Source organism: Nematolebias whitei, chromosome 2 (genome assembly GCF_014905685.2).
Source record: "Nematolebias whitei isolate Nwh7 chromosome 2, NemWhi1, whole genome shotgun sequence".
Lineage (NCBI taxonomy): Eukaryota > Metazoa > Chordata > Actinopteri > Cyprinodontiformes > Rivulidae > Nematolebias > Nematolebias whitei.
In genome coordinates this window covers 5,662,138-5,676,715 of record NC_056499.1, presented here as the reverse complement: position 1 = coordinate 5,676,715, position 14,578 = coordinate 5,662,138, and the positions used below count along the sequence as shown (strand labels likewise).

Sequence of the window (14,578 nt, the reverse complement as noted above, 5' to 3'; positions counted from 1 at the left end):
ATATATATATATATATATATCCCACCTTAAATCACAGAATTAAATATATTGCTGTCCTTTACTCCTAAAAAAAATGGTATGCCTCAAAAAATTTGTACCATACTGTTTTAAATAGTTTAAATTTCATTGACATAAACCAATGCCATTATTAATTATATTACATTCATTCAGATGTTAAAAATAACAGCATTTTATTCCTTTTTAAAAAGGACAAAAATAGTTTGCATTTTAATTTTTGTGGGGGTTGTGAATGGGTGGGGTTACTTACACGTGATGACAGTTTTGTAACTTAAACTACATTGTCCTTTAGAGCCTGTGTAAATGTTATAAAGCATCACTTAGGCATGTATAGGTTTATTTTATGTCTTGTCATCTGAAAGAGCTTCAGTAATGTGAGGCAGGCATCTAATTATGAACTCTATAGGCTAGGCTGAATTTTAAATGTTTTGTGTTTTTAATCGACTGGTGTGTTCTCTGCAGCAGAAGATTATCAGCACATTGAGTTTGGGGTTGACGAGCTGATGGATTCCAAGCCTTTAGGGGCGAATGATCCTTTGTATAAGGTGTCGAGTAATCTCAACCCCCAGGCTCCAGAGTTCATCCTGGGCTGCCAGCCCTCTCCGAAGGCTCAACAGACGGCTTCTTCGGCAGCTGATGTTCCTGATGGAAGCCACTTCGACTCTCTGGACGGGCCTGACACAGAAGCCTCAGCCCTGGACAATCACCAGTCATGCCAGGACATGGATGGACTACCTGGCAGCCTTGGACAACGAGAAAGAAAGAAAAAGAAAAAACGGCCGCCAGGGTACTACAGCTATCTGGATCCATCAGCTGGTGGAAGCAACAGCATCGGTGCAGCGGATGGAGTACCTGTAACAGCACTAGTGAATGGACATGCACTTGGAGGCTCACACCACAGTCCTGAAGTTGTTGATAACAAGGCTTTGTCAGCAGCTCAACGTACTACTGCACCTGTCCCCTCAGAAACTCTTACAGCTGCTGAGTTTGCCCCCACATCCACCGCCAATCAGAGGACTTGTGATAGCCCTGATGACTGTTGTTTTGACTTAACAAGTGGAGTGTCTTTATCAGATTGCAACAATGCAACTTCTTCCTCTTGTTCCTCCTCTCAAAGCAGAGGCATGGCAGAGGGACCAAGGACTGCAGATCAGCAGCTGGTTCATTTGCCTCCTCAGAGCCCTGAACTTTCAGATGACCTGCATAGCTCCCACTCCAAGTCACCACCTCCTCCTACTGCTGAGGCTATCCCCTCTGTCATCACTTCCACAAATACTACTGAACTAGAAGGAGGGGAGGTAGCAGACAGTGGTGTAGCCAACGGGCTAGAAGAGCCTAATACTGCTGTCAGTGCAGAAGGACCCAGAGAGGACTGTGACAGTGGGGAGCAGAGTCAGCATCTCTCTCAAGACTGTGCCGCCCAGCCTTTAGCGACAGAGCAGGCACAGTCACCTGCAACTCCTGCTGCGTCCACTGCCAATCTTCCTAAATCCTGGGCTAGTCTCTTTCACAACTCCAAACCTCTGCCTGGGGGCCCACAGGCTTTTGTGGAGGTAAAAAATGTTGTGGAAGTTGTGTCTCCCTCCCTTGCAATGCCAGAGCAGCCTGAAAAGGTTGGGGAGATAAAAGAAGGTCCTGTCCATGTGTCAGAGGATCCAATGGCCCCTAAACTTGCAGGTATTATCTCCCACAAGTGTTTCTAAAGTGTTTTGTGCAATAGATGGGTGTGTTCCTTCTAAATAATTTTCCATTTAGTGTGAATGTAAAAAAAAGAATTAAATTGTTAATGAGCATGCAGTTTTAAACATCACTGAGTAAAGAGTTAAATATTAAGTGTCAGCTCCGGCTTTTCCACAAAACGTTTTACCTACCAGTTTTTATAAACCCTTGTGACAAGCCATAGTTTAAATATTGAACACTAGGTGGCGTCACTGCGTAGTTGTCAAATATCAAGTGCTTGGATTTCAATCGTTAACCCACTTTATTTCCTCTACAGTAATAAAAGTAGCTCATGTACGTTGTGGGCCTCGTGCGTTGTGAGAAAAAGGAGTGTTTATCATTTCTGTCTTTAGAACAAGAGCTGTCTCCCCTGTCTAAATTCACACTCCACGTCATTAATTGATTTGATCCCAAAACAATTCTTTGTATCGTTTATGCAACCCAAGAACACTCGGGTGAAAGTAAGGCGTCACAATGGGTAAGAGCCAACTCTCCAGTAGTCTGGAGACTTGTCTGTTCACGTCACACGGACTGCAGTGCCTGAATATACATTTTATGTGCTTTAATATAACATTCAAACTGTTCAGAGATCTGTTTTTGTGTTTAACACCACTGTTTTGTAAGGTGCACAGCAGTACGTGATGCTGTAACGTGAAATGCTCGTTTGGTCTCAGTGACTGAAAACGTTTCAAATATGAATGAAACCTGATTTTTTTTTTTTTCCTTTAAGTTACTCTTGCTACACATTGTTTTAAAACATCTGAATACCTGAAATTGCATGCGATGCAAAGCCCGTTATTTAATTATAATCTTTCTGTGGGAGACTGACACAGCATGGCATGACTGCCATGTTAAAGCAAAGGCACTTCCAGGCAGATGGAAGTTTTTCCATAATGTTGAGTGCTTTTATTTGATCGTGTTTAGTCTGTGCCAGTGTCATTTCAACTTTAAAAAGACCAAACTGCTTGAGATGGAGCGGCATGGCGCCACAGACCAGCTGTTTCTAAAGTCTGTGTACCTTTTTGGTTAAACTGTAACAAAACTGTATTCCAGTCCCAAGTTGGATTTCCTTGGCTGGTCGAGTCAATACGATCCACTGGGAAGTAGGGGAAAATGCATCTTCGCTTTAAAATATTTATTATTGCAGTCAAATGCCACCATAATGAAATATTAATAACAAAGCATCATAAATGAGTCGTAGAAATGTTTGTTCCAAAACTAGGTTCTGTGGTTTTTCTTGTTTTGATGATGCAGATAATGTCTTAAAGCAATTATTTTTTTTTTGACTTAATTAAAATCTGTGGAAGTACAGCAATAAAGCTGCACACCCTGGAACATAGTTCTGATTCATTTTAATTGGGTTATACGTTCTGATTTTAATTACAGCTAAGCTAATGATTTTTGTTTGTTCAAATCGTTTATTGAAACGATCCACGTTCTCATGGGAGCCGTGCTTTTTCGATGACGGTCACCCTTCCTAGGCGTGGTACAGTAATCTCTTGCTCCTACTCAGATGGTCTTTTGTGGTGTCACCAGAGCCAGGAATGGAGAAAGAAACATTTATTTTAGTATGAAATGTACTTGTGGTATACTAACGCTCATAAAATGAGACTTGCATGTGATTGTCTTGTCCTTGAAAAAAGTTACTCGTTAAAGAATATTGTTTTTGTTTGAATCCCCAGAACTTATTGAGAATGTGAAGTTGATACATAAACCAGTGTCTTTGCAGCCAAGGGGGTTGATCAACAAGGGAAACTGGTGCTATATCAACGCCGTATCCTTTTCACTGAATTTAGTTTTCTCATCACGTTTTACTTTTGTGTGACTGGTTGTTAACGTCACTTGTTCCAAAAGGATTTTTCTAAGCTAAAAATGGCACAGAGGGTAAACTGGTTCAGAGTAGTGTTGGATTTTTTAAATACCGGTAGTTAAATGTCAGGGTTTTTACTTCTGTTTGTTGGTAGATGTGTTTGGCTGTGCCAGGAAAGAAATGTTTGAAGTTCTGTGATGTCAACATACGGGTTTATTTCTCAGAATGCAACGTTTGGATGCGTTTCCTTTGCAACGCAGCCTGCCCTTCATTCTGTTCCAGTTCTTAACTCCGAGCGCTCAGACCCTACAGGCCCTGATTGCGTGTCCTCCCATGTATCACCTGATGAAGTCCATTCCTCTGCATACTGAAACACAGAGACCGTGCTCCTCCACCCCCATGATGGACAACTTGTAAGAAGTGCTTTTACAATCTTATTTCCAAAATGTCTCGGCGACATCACAGCTTTGTTTTTTTTCTTCTCTGGTAGTGTAAGGCTGGTGAACGAGTTCAACAATATGCCTGCGCCACCTAAAACGAAACCGCAAAGTAAGTTGTTAATTAGTGCAAGTGAAAACGTTTGGCGTCGCTTTCTGTCGCTAACCTGTGATTTCTTGCCGTTCCCACAGATGTTGGTGATAAAGTGGTAAAGGACATTCGACCTGGTGTACCGTTTGAACCAACCTATATTTATAAACTCCTCACGCTCATCAAATCCAGTCTTTCTGAGAAGGTAGGATATGCTGCTTTGGGATAATTACATTTTCACAGCAAAGCAGTGCGTCTTTGTTTGAATGATTAAAAAAAAAAACCCTTCAGGAACAGAAAGTCCTTTGGGAGTCACAGATTTTTGTGTAATTGGATAGCTCTTCAGAATGAAATAATTTGTGCTGACTCAACCTTCAATTTTAAGGATGCAATTAATTAAATACTCTGAGAAAGACATCTTTTGATGTCCAGAAGGACTCGTCGTGTCTGTGCACACACGTCCTCTTCAGCTCACTGAATGACGTCTGTAAATTAGCACTTGTGTTTGACATCATGACATGACATAATGATGACATTGACAGCAGGCTGATGAATGTTTTTTAGGGTCGACAAGAGGATGCAGAGGAGTATCTCGGGTTTACGCTCAATGGACTGCACGAGGAGATGCTGGCATTGAAAAAGCTCATCATGCCTCAGGATGACAGTAAGCAACTTGCATGTGGATATCAGACTTGGACGAGTAATTTAATTTATACTTGGACAAATAAAGGCTTTTCTATTTGTTTACCTTAGTCGGACAATAAAGGAACCGTTTTGTTTAACAAAGTAAACGATCAGAATCAGAATTCTTTCAGTTTTGATACATTTGTATTGCTCGCGGTTTAGAGTCTGAGCTGAGCTGCTACAATCTCCCCGTCCAGAAGAGGTGGAGCAGGTGGGGGGTGGAGGATTTGGTAGGCGGGGCGCTCGGTTCTGTTGACAGGGCGGTGCACCCGCCTTGAAGAATGGTAGGGAAACACTGCAGTTTACACTTCCAGCTTGGCTGCAGTAAGAATAATAAAATGACACACTGTACAGTCGGTTATTTAATAATGGCACTAACACCGCGTGGGTAGAAACTTCATGATTTTGTTTATGAAACAAAGTTATTTTTGTAGTTTTACTTACGAGTTACTAATAAACTCAGTTCAGGTAGAACACGGGGGAGCGGTGGCGCAGACGTTAAAGAAGGCAAGCCTGCGATCGGCCGGTTGTTTTCTTATCACACGCGATCAGTTTTGTTATAAAATAGTTTTACAAGCTAAACCGAGATGCACTTGGTCGACTCGCTTCATTGTTCCGTTCATTCAGACCGATTGATTTTTTTGCCTCCTCCCCTCCACAGAAGTTCCTACACCCAATGGACCAGAATCCCAGCAAGGTGTCGAGGAAGATGTTGCTGAAAAAGAGGAAGAGGGAAGTGAAGAAGAGTGGGAACAAGTTGGTCCTCGTAACAAGACTTCTGTCACTCGTCAATCCGACTTCGTCCGCACACCTATTACCGATATTTTTGGTGGACACATCAGGTGAAGTGGTGACTTGACGCACTCCTTGCTGTCTAAATGTTGATCCTTTCACTCCTGGTTAGTTAAGTTTGTTTGATGTAAATTTTTAGTTATGTTGCTTTGCCGCCTTTCTCCCCGTCACTCGTGGTGTTGACAGTGAGTCACGGGTACTTTTACAAAAATAAAGGTCTGCTCTTTCAGACAAATTAGAATGTTAAGAAGCCGTTGCTTTTCTCAGTAAAATGGTTTGTTCCTGAGGTTCTGGTCTGGCAGAGTCCTTTGTACGTTTATTGTACATCTTAACGGATTATTTTCTTAGGAATGATTCTGTGCCCCTGGTGTAAAGAAACACAAGTGTGTGTGTGTGTGTGTGTGTGTGTGTGTGTGTATGAATGCCAGCTAAGCATGGCTAAAATCCATAGGCTTCATTTTGAAGGCCTTTAATCTGAGAGCTTGGTATGTCTTGAGTTGCTGCAGCTATCATTAAATGTCAAGTGTTTTAGTTGTCATTAAAATTAATTACGTTTTCCTTTTAAATTTGTGTTAAAGCTGCAATCAGAATAGGCTTCTTAGAATAATATTAAATGTTGGGAGTGAAAATGCTCTGCTATAGGAATCATGAACTGGAAACAAAGATGGGCAGAGTTCATTTAAAAACTGTATTATTTCAAACGGCAGTGTCGGTAAAACTTTGATTCTTTTACCGTATATTTCGCCCTGCAAGTCGCAATTTTTGCACAATTTGCATGCCCTACAACTTATACGCCAAAGCGACTTAATTTATGGATTAAATTTTTTTCCCATATGAACCAATTTTTGCCTGAGATATGACCCGTTTTCATTCACTTTGACTGAAAATATTGAACACTACCATTTTCAGCCGCTACATGGCACTCGAGCTGTATGGCATGCTGCTGTGTCATGTAATAGGTAAAAGTGGCTATTAATGACACAGCTGTCTTGCCTTGACCATTGAAGTGCATTTATTAAGTAAAAGTTAGACTGAGACGCATCTTTACTATAATTTTGAGCAAACAAATACTTGTTTTAAGTGTTAATCTCGTTAAAGTCCTCCTGTGCACGCCCCCGCAGCCGCTTTTTGGCAGCCAATCGTTTTTTGGTACAACACCGGCCCACATTTCCAGGATGTCAGCGGTGATGCGTAACAAACGTGACGCGTCAGCGGTGACATATAATAGAAGCGACTTTTACGGGAAAGCGACGTATTTATGGGTTTTTCCACTTTATCAGACGTATTTGGACTGATGCGATTTATAGGCCGGTGCCACGTGTACGGCGGAAAATACTTTTGTCGTATTTGCTGCCAATTAAATTGTAGGAAAAAGTTAAATATTGTAGTAGTACCAGTGAGTTGTATTGAAATGTTGTAATCCCTTCATAACAAGTCCAGTGTTTTTTTTTTTTTTTTTTACTTTAAAATTCAGAATATTTTACTGAGGATTATCTTTCTTTCTCAGATCGGTGGTCTATCAGCAAAACTCTAAAGAGTCGGCAACACTGCAGCCTTTCTTTACCCTGCAGCTCGACATCCAGTCTGAGAAGATCCGCACCTTGCAGGAAGCTCTCGAAACATTAGTGGCCCGGGAGTCTGTCCAGGGCTACACCTCTAAAACCAAGCAGGAGGTAAATAACGTGCTCTCTCAAGCTGTAAATTCAGAGTTTCACACTTAAATAACTTTTTTTTTTAAATTGTGAGGTGTGCATTTGTTTAGCCGTTTTTATAAATGTACAAATGATCCTAATCCTGCAGAATTCAACCTGACAGTTCACAACAAAACGCAGCAAACTGAACTCGGATAAATAGCTTGGATTGTAATCATTCATTTTAGGCACAGTCTCATTAAGAGTAATGCCTTAAATTGATTTGGGCAATTCAAACACTGCACCACAGATCTAAATACTGAGGGGCACAAGTGCCCTAAAGGCTGATTTACAATCCAGTTGTACACAAGTTGTGATTTTTACTTTAGTTAAACATTAATTTGACAAAGACTTTGCACGTGATAAACAGTAGAGTAACTGTACAGACTTTCAGTGCCTGAAACAAAAGGTTACTCGTTGTTTTTGGATGGGTGTTACAAAGTCACCCTTCCACACCTGACGCGACAGATCTGCTGCTTCACCAGCTAGCTGAAAAGCTTGTCACAGATTGGCTTTGTAAACTCTGAACTTGAATGTGGGTTCATTCTTTTGTCTTGTAATTCTGAAAACCTGCCTTCAGTAAAAGCACAGCAAAACAGCAGCATCGTTAAATGACTCCCCCACTTCTGTTTACAGTGAATGCAGCATAATAAACAGTCAATCAATTAATCGCATGATAAATCTCACATTATCAACCTCATTTTCATTTATCGGCTTTATTGTTTCTTCAAAAAAAGTCAAGTCAAAGTCACTTTATTGTCAAAACCTTCAGTATTTACAGGACATACGCAGGATTGAAATTACATTACTCTCAGACCCCGGTGCAACAATAACCATTTAACATGAAAACATTTAATAAACATAAGCATAAAATGAAATAACAAAAGTATGAAACTGTTAAATTGTACTATAGCGGTATAAAAAAACATTTTAAAAAGTATATCTATAAAATAAAATGAAATGAAGTTCATCTCTCTTTCTATTGAAGACACTGGATGACAAAAAGGCTCAACTCCGGTGCTCTTCACTGACCCCTCCCTTTCTCTTTAAAATCTGTTTCAACCGTCCAAAATCACGTTTTTGCTGAGAAGCTAAGCTAAAAGCTAACAGGCCGACCTCAGGGCGAAAACCTCCGTCTTGTCGAAGCTCCAAAATTCACGTTTGAAGCCGGTGCCTTCGTGTAAAAAGTTGTTTTCTATGGAAAAAAGAAGCTGAGAACTTGTTTACTGATTAAAAATTTTTTTTTTTTAAAGCTTTGTGTGAAAAATGCTATGCTAAAGAGCTCAAACAACACAGAGCGTCCGCCATTTTGAGAACCGACAAAAAGGAAGGAGAGAGAGCCCATGTCACGTCAAGGGGCCTCCCTCCCATTTTTCTTAAAGGGGCGGCTGTGGCTGAGTGGTTAGAGCAGTTGTCCTCCAGTGCGAGAGTTGTGGGTTCAAATCTACCAGCAGTCACATGCCGAAGTGTCCATGGGCAAGACACTGAACCCCTCATCGCCTCTGATGTGTGTCCCATCGGTGCATGAATGTCATGGAGCACTGATGAGTCTCTTTAGAATGATTTGTTCAATTAGCTTTGTAGAGATCTAGTAGAGCTGTATGAATGGGTAACTGAGGCACAGGTTGTTGTGTAAAGCGCTTTGAGTGTTTTGAAATAAGATAGAAAGGCGCTAAATAAGTACAGTCCATTTACCATTTACATGCTGCTCGCTCCCTCACTATCCATCCTTCAGTTCAGTCTTGTACTGCCATCCAGTGGTCAAAAAAAGGTATTACACTCAAAACAAATTAACCAACATTTCTTCTTAAATTTGACAGCAATTACTAATTACAGTCTAATTTAAAACACAATAATTTCTAAGAGAATTAATCGCCCAGTAAAATTTGTTATCGCGACAGGCCTAGTTGTGAGGTGACCAAGTTGACTGTTCCTTTTACTCTGAGCTGGTACGGCCAAACTTTTCCCTGCATGTTGGAACTGCTCACTAAAAAGACGTTTTCTAACCGTAAGAGCCCAAAAAGTTGTAACGACGTTCTGTGAAAGCACCGAGTGGGTGAGAATTACACGACGTCCCCGTGGCCCGTCCACTTCCTGCAGACTTTTCTTTCACGGTTATTGTTCTGATTGTTTAGGAGCCTCAGCACAGACACCCAGACTGTTGAGTAAAAATGTTTGTGAACATTCAGCTGAAACGAACATCTGCATCACAGCTGTGTTTGGGGGGGGGTTGGTTATAAAAGATAAAACTTTTTTTAAAGTTATTCTAGAGACAAATAACTATAATCCACAACTTGTCTCTTTGCTTTTATCTAAAGTACAGAAGTTTGTGATTTGTGTCCTTTGAGTGGCTCCACAAGCTCTTGTGAATTTAACAAAATGTTTCTTTTTTTTTGGTCCTTTGCTTTGTTCTTTTAAACATCTTTAAGCTTTTAACCGTTTCAAGAGTTTTATTGGCTTTTATCTTGAATCTGCTGTTCCAAAGTGTTTTAAGACACTTTGTAACTCGGGGTAATGTTCTGGGACTGTCGGTAGACGCCGTCTGACTCTCGGTGCGTCTCGTGTTTATGCGTTTGCTTTCAGATTGAGATCAGTCGGAAGGTAACGTTGGAAGAGCTGCCGCCCGTGTTGGTGCTTCACCTCAAAAGATTTGTTTTTGAAAAGACCGGAGGCTGCCAGAAATTGACGAAGAACATCGATTACCCTGTTGACCTGGAAATCAGCAAAGGTATGCATGAACCCTGCGGAGTCTGACCCGCTGGTTCTTCGAGTGCATCGAGTTGTTCTGCTCACTCCGTTGTTATTATTTATGGAAAGGGAACACACACTTTACACGCAGAACCAGAGCTTTGAAGTTTTAGTTTGAGAACTATTTCTCATCCTCGTCATAATCTTTGTAAATTTGTTTAATCTGCAAAAAACAAACAAAAGCACATGATTTATTTTTCTTATAAAAATCAAAACTACAGGATAAGAGGGTTTCAAATAGTGTATTTTTTTTTTTAATCTGCCATAAAGACAAATTAACTTCATTCAAATGAAACATTTAAATGCTTTAAAACCAGTATTTTTGTGGTTAGCTTGATGTTTTGTTAAAAATAAATGCACAAATGTGGGTCACAGTGACGGTAAGATTTGTTAAACTATTCATATTTCTTTTATATTTCTTACCTGGTCACCTTGTTTTTTAGTATTTAAAAAAATAAATTGTATGTTTTAGTATGTTTGAAGTGTTTTTGCTGCACGCTTTGATAGTTCTTGTTAGTTTTTTTTGGCCAGTTGAGACGGTTCTTCTCGTCCTAAGCATTTCATCGTGTTGTTGACCTGGTGTTGGTTTTGCACGTAACAAATAAAACGAACGTTCTGTATCTGCACGTTCACGTTTGTCTCTCGTCTTTTAATTTTAAATCATTTACATCTCGCGTTAGGCGTTTTGTTTAATTCGTTTTAAATTGAATTCTTACATTGTTTTTTTTTTTTTATGAAGAATAACCCTTAGCAAGCTACCAGGAGCACAAGGTGCATCTCTTTCTGTGTGTAATTATAGTTCATAAAATTATAATTTAGTGTTTTAAAAAAGAAAAACTTTCCTTTCAGACCTTTTGTCCTCTGGAGTCCGAAGCAAGGTTATGAAAGGCCAAAGAACGTACAGGCTCTTTGCAGGTGGGTTATATATTCTTTTATTTGATCACATTTATTACTAACTGGTTGTTCTTTTGCATACTTTCGTAAATCGTTTTCAGTGTGGAAAATATTTTGTCTATAAGTTAAACGATCGTAAATATTGTCCACGTTTCTGACTTTTGATTTCCTCCCTCTCTCATTCAAACCAGTTGTTTATCACCATGGAAACAGCGCAACAGGCGGACATTACACCACTGACGTCTTCCACATTGGTCTTAACGGCTGGCTGCGTATTGACGACCAGACGGTGAAGGTCATCGCCCAGTATCAGGTGGTGAAGCAGACTACTGAGCGCACCGCCTACCTGCTGTACTACCGCCGCGTCGACCTGCTGTAGACACCCCCCCCCCCCTACACACACAAGAATATCCGAACGCATTCACAAACACGCACACACCTAACAGACATGTCAAGGTGCATTTGTTGACAGTGCGTCTACATCTAACGAAATACACACCAAACTAATAAACAGGAACACTGCCCAACTTGTTTTGCAAGATTTTCCTATTCTTCCCTCCCGTCTCCGCTTTCCTGAAAACCAGCTTTCCAACGCCTTTCTCCTCGTCACCGTTTTTTTATTTTTTAATTTTCAAAAGAAGAGAAGCAAGCTGCGTTCACAACAGTTTTCCTGTGACTGCTCTCTTTTTTTTTTTTCTGCACATCGTTGCAGTTTTTTTTTTCTTTCCTCTCTTTTATTTTTTTGTTTAATTTTAAAGCAGCAAGGAAGGACTGTCGAATTGACAAAGGTGAGGTTAGGGTTGCAGGTTTGAACCTAAGACTTGCCCCAGACCGAGGCTCTTGGCTCTCATGGCCAACAGTGAACTCGCACAGGAGGAGCTACGTCTCTACCACAGTCTGAAAGTGGACTGCAGAGGGAATCTACCTGTGCAAACTCCTTATTTGTGGAAATAACCCAGTGATATCAGTGTTTGCCTTTTATTAAAGGAGAACTGTTGGCCCGATGAATTTGCAGCAGTTTGAAAGCTTACCGTTCGTTTGCCCATGAAAAGGCCCAGCACCAGCAGTATCATGGGTCTCTCCCCCCAAGACCAGATTGTTGTTCTCTGCTCTTCCTCCTACATGTCCTCACTTTTATGATGCTTTTAAAGGTACAACTCGAGCCATCAAAAGCAGAAAGAAAACCACGTGGCGTATAAAATGTGAACTTTACAGCTTCCTTGTTTTGAAATATATTTCTTATGGTATTTGGGTTTAGATTTAGACTATTGTGAATTAAAAAAAAATAATTATTAATGCGCTTTAGAATCTAAATACAAAATAAGCTTCTGTGCACAAAATGACAGGCAAATGCATATTTCAGATATCTAAATAAAAAAAAAAAGTAAAACCTAAAAAAAAAAAAACTTAAGGAGCAAAAAAATATGTTTCTTGCTGACCGAAAATCTGTACGTGTCCTGGAAGACTGTGCCAGTTTTTAATTCTTGCTTTGGAGACACAGCGACTGATCAAAGAAAATTCCAGTGCAAAACCTGCTCCTGATTACTTTGTACATTTTTGTCCATCTATTCTTTCTCCACTGCTTGTTAGATATTTTTTTTTTTGGCTTGTCAAAAGGATCCACCTGTTTATTGGTGGGTTGGCGGGGTGTTATTGAGCCGCCATCTTCTCCCCTTTACAGAAGAGAAAGCAGGTATGAAGATTTAAAGGTTTCTATATTTAATCTTGGTTTGGCGTAACGATGGAAGGCAGGGGGAAGTTGAACTACGACCGTGCTTAGCTCTACAGATGAACGCACACAAAAGGACATGGCGTTTGCTTTTCCTTGTTTTATTTTTTGCTCATTGTGATAATTTTTGTTTTACGTAACGAAAGTTAGTTTTTTTTGTTGTCGATCACTTGTTCGATGTCCTTCTGCTCTTGCTCCCTTCAGAAAAATATGCTTGCAATGAAATTGAAGTTTGAGAAGAAAATAAACAGGCTAAAGCACAAATACAAATAAATTAGTTATTTGCTTGGTATTTATTTGCCTTTGTTGTTTTTTTTTTTTTTTAATCATTCCCATGATTACTCCAGACAGACCAGATTGTTCCCAACAATTATCAACTTCAGTGTTAAAAGAGCTCAAAGTTTGCTCCATAATTTGGTCGTTTTAATTCCATTTTTTCTTTCGAGTCTCCTGTGGACGTTGTGTGTTGTTTATTTTTGCTCATGCCAGTTTTAGTAAAGCGAGTCGCAGACGAGACTGGATCAGTTTTCCAGAAAAGGTGCAGCATATTGTAAATTTTTTTTTTTTTTTTTATAGCAATGTCAAAGTGAAATAACATCTGAAAGCTTACTTTAGTTTAAAGCAAATTGTCTATTGGATTAAAATTCTATATTTTAGCATAAATATGTGATGCAAAGTGTCATTTATCTTGTGGGTTTTAAAGTCGGAAACATTTTCAGGTAAACCAAAGGACATTATCACATCAGCCCTACTGCCTTTCATAGAGTCAGTGCTCCAACTTTATTTTGCCTTGTCCATTCGGTGCACAAAGGAAACGGCATGCTCTGTAAACCACTGGTTCAACACAGCTTCCACTTCAGTTGTGCTGCTGGCTTTTATTTCTGCAAAAAAAAAAAAAAAAGTGACATTGTTGATTGCATATTTTATTTCACCTTTCGAAGAATGTTTCCAAGATGGGGATTTAAAATGGACACCTGGACTTTTCTGTTTGGTTCAGCTTGGCGCCTTGTTGACGGGTCAGGAACGTGCTGATGAAGAGCTTCAATGATGTTTTTCAGTGTGTGCTCCAAACACTACTGTCTGCTGGGTACTGTTGGGATATTGACCTTTAAAACAACAACAAAAAAATCTATTGTCTTTTAATTTTGAGCCTTCAGCATCCTGTTTTGTTTTAATGTTCAAATAAAGGATTGTGCACAAAGCAGTTTGCTGATCAAGTGTAATCTGAGGAGTACCTGGCTTTCTTCTTATAGTCGATACTGAAGAACGTTGCAACCTCCAGACTTTGGACTGGCCTACACAACAATGTGCACAATAAACCAAAATAATCTAGATTATTGGTCTTTTGCATATTTTTAATTGCTTTCTTCTAACTGTCTTCACGTGCATTTGTCATCCGTCGTGTCTCCTCCTGAGGTCTAGCTGGCAGCTTCAGAGCCCACAGGGTTTGTGGGGGTTGTGGCAGAGCTTACCTCGCTTTGGTTTAATGGAAAGCAGACCCATCATTGAAAAATTTGCCCTGTAAGATTTTTTTCTGTTCTTTCCACACTAGCATGTAGCGTTCCATGCTATTTATTCCTCACTGTAGCCGCGCCGTTCTTTGAAACGTTCCTCAGAAACTTGCAATCATCGGTATCCTTCGTATTTTTAACGTGCGAAGGCAGTCGTGTCTTGTTTTATAGGCATGTAGCCCGAGGAAGAAAATTGCATGTTTGATTCCTGCAGATGCACCACCAGCCCGTAAAGCCTTGCCTTTAGGTTGATGCATGTAAATTTGCCTACTCCTCCTCGTGTCTTTTTAAGTGGGTTTCTAAAACTGTCGGACCTTTTTCCCTTTTAAATGTAACGTCTACGCGTTTCTAACAAAAGCACATGCCCATTAAATACTTTTATGAAAGTGCTGTTCAGTTACAGCTTCTAAGAGCAATATAGTTTTGTGTGCGTTTTAAAATTCTATTTAAAGTG

The 14,578-nt window shown here is 40.0% G+C and overlaps 1 protein-coding gene across 3 annotated transcripts in view; it reads left to right on the top strand.

Moving 5' to 3' along the window:
- usp10 (ubiquitin specific peptidase 10) overlaps positions 1-13,945 on the top strand; it is a 21,152-nt gene extending 7,207 nt beyond the window's left edge. For 2 of the 3 annotated variants that reach the window (XM_037689618.1, XM_037689602.1), the window contains 11 exons: positions 481-1,695; positions 3,420-3,511; positions 3,851-3,960; positions 4,038-4,096; positions 4,177-4,280; positions 4,640-4,739; positions 5,421-5,601; positions 7,059-7,224; positions 9,826-9,970; positions 10,840-10,905; positions 11,076-13,945. In XM_037689618.1, the coding sequence (XP_037545546.1) occupies positions 481-1,695; positions 3,420-3,511; positions 3,851-3,960; positions 4,038-4,096; positions 4,177-4,280; positions 4,640-4,739; positions 5,421-5,601; positions 7,059-7,224; positions 9,826-9,970; positions 10,840-10,905; positions 11,076-11,263 (2,426 nt within the window). In that variant the 3' untranslated portion in view covers positions 11,264-13,945. The remainder of the gene's footprint in view (positions 1-480; positions 1,696-3,419; positions 3,512-3,850; positions 3,961-4,037; positions 4,097-4,176; positions 4,281-4,639; positions 4,740-5,420; positions 5,602-7,058; positions 7,225-9,825; positions 9,971-10,839; positions 10,906-11,075) is intronic. The other variant, XM_037689610.1, reaches the window with a different exon arrangement.
- The last annotated feature ends 633 nt before the right edge of the window (positions 13,946-14,578 follow it).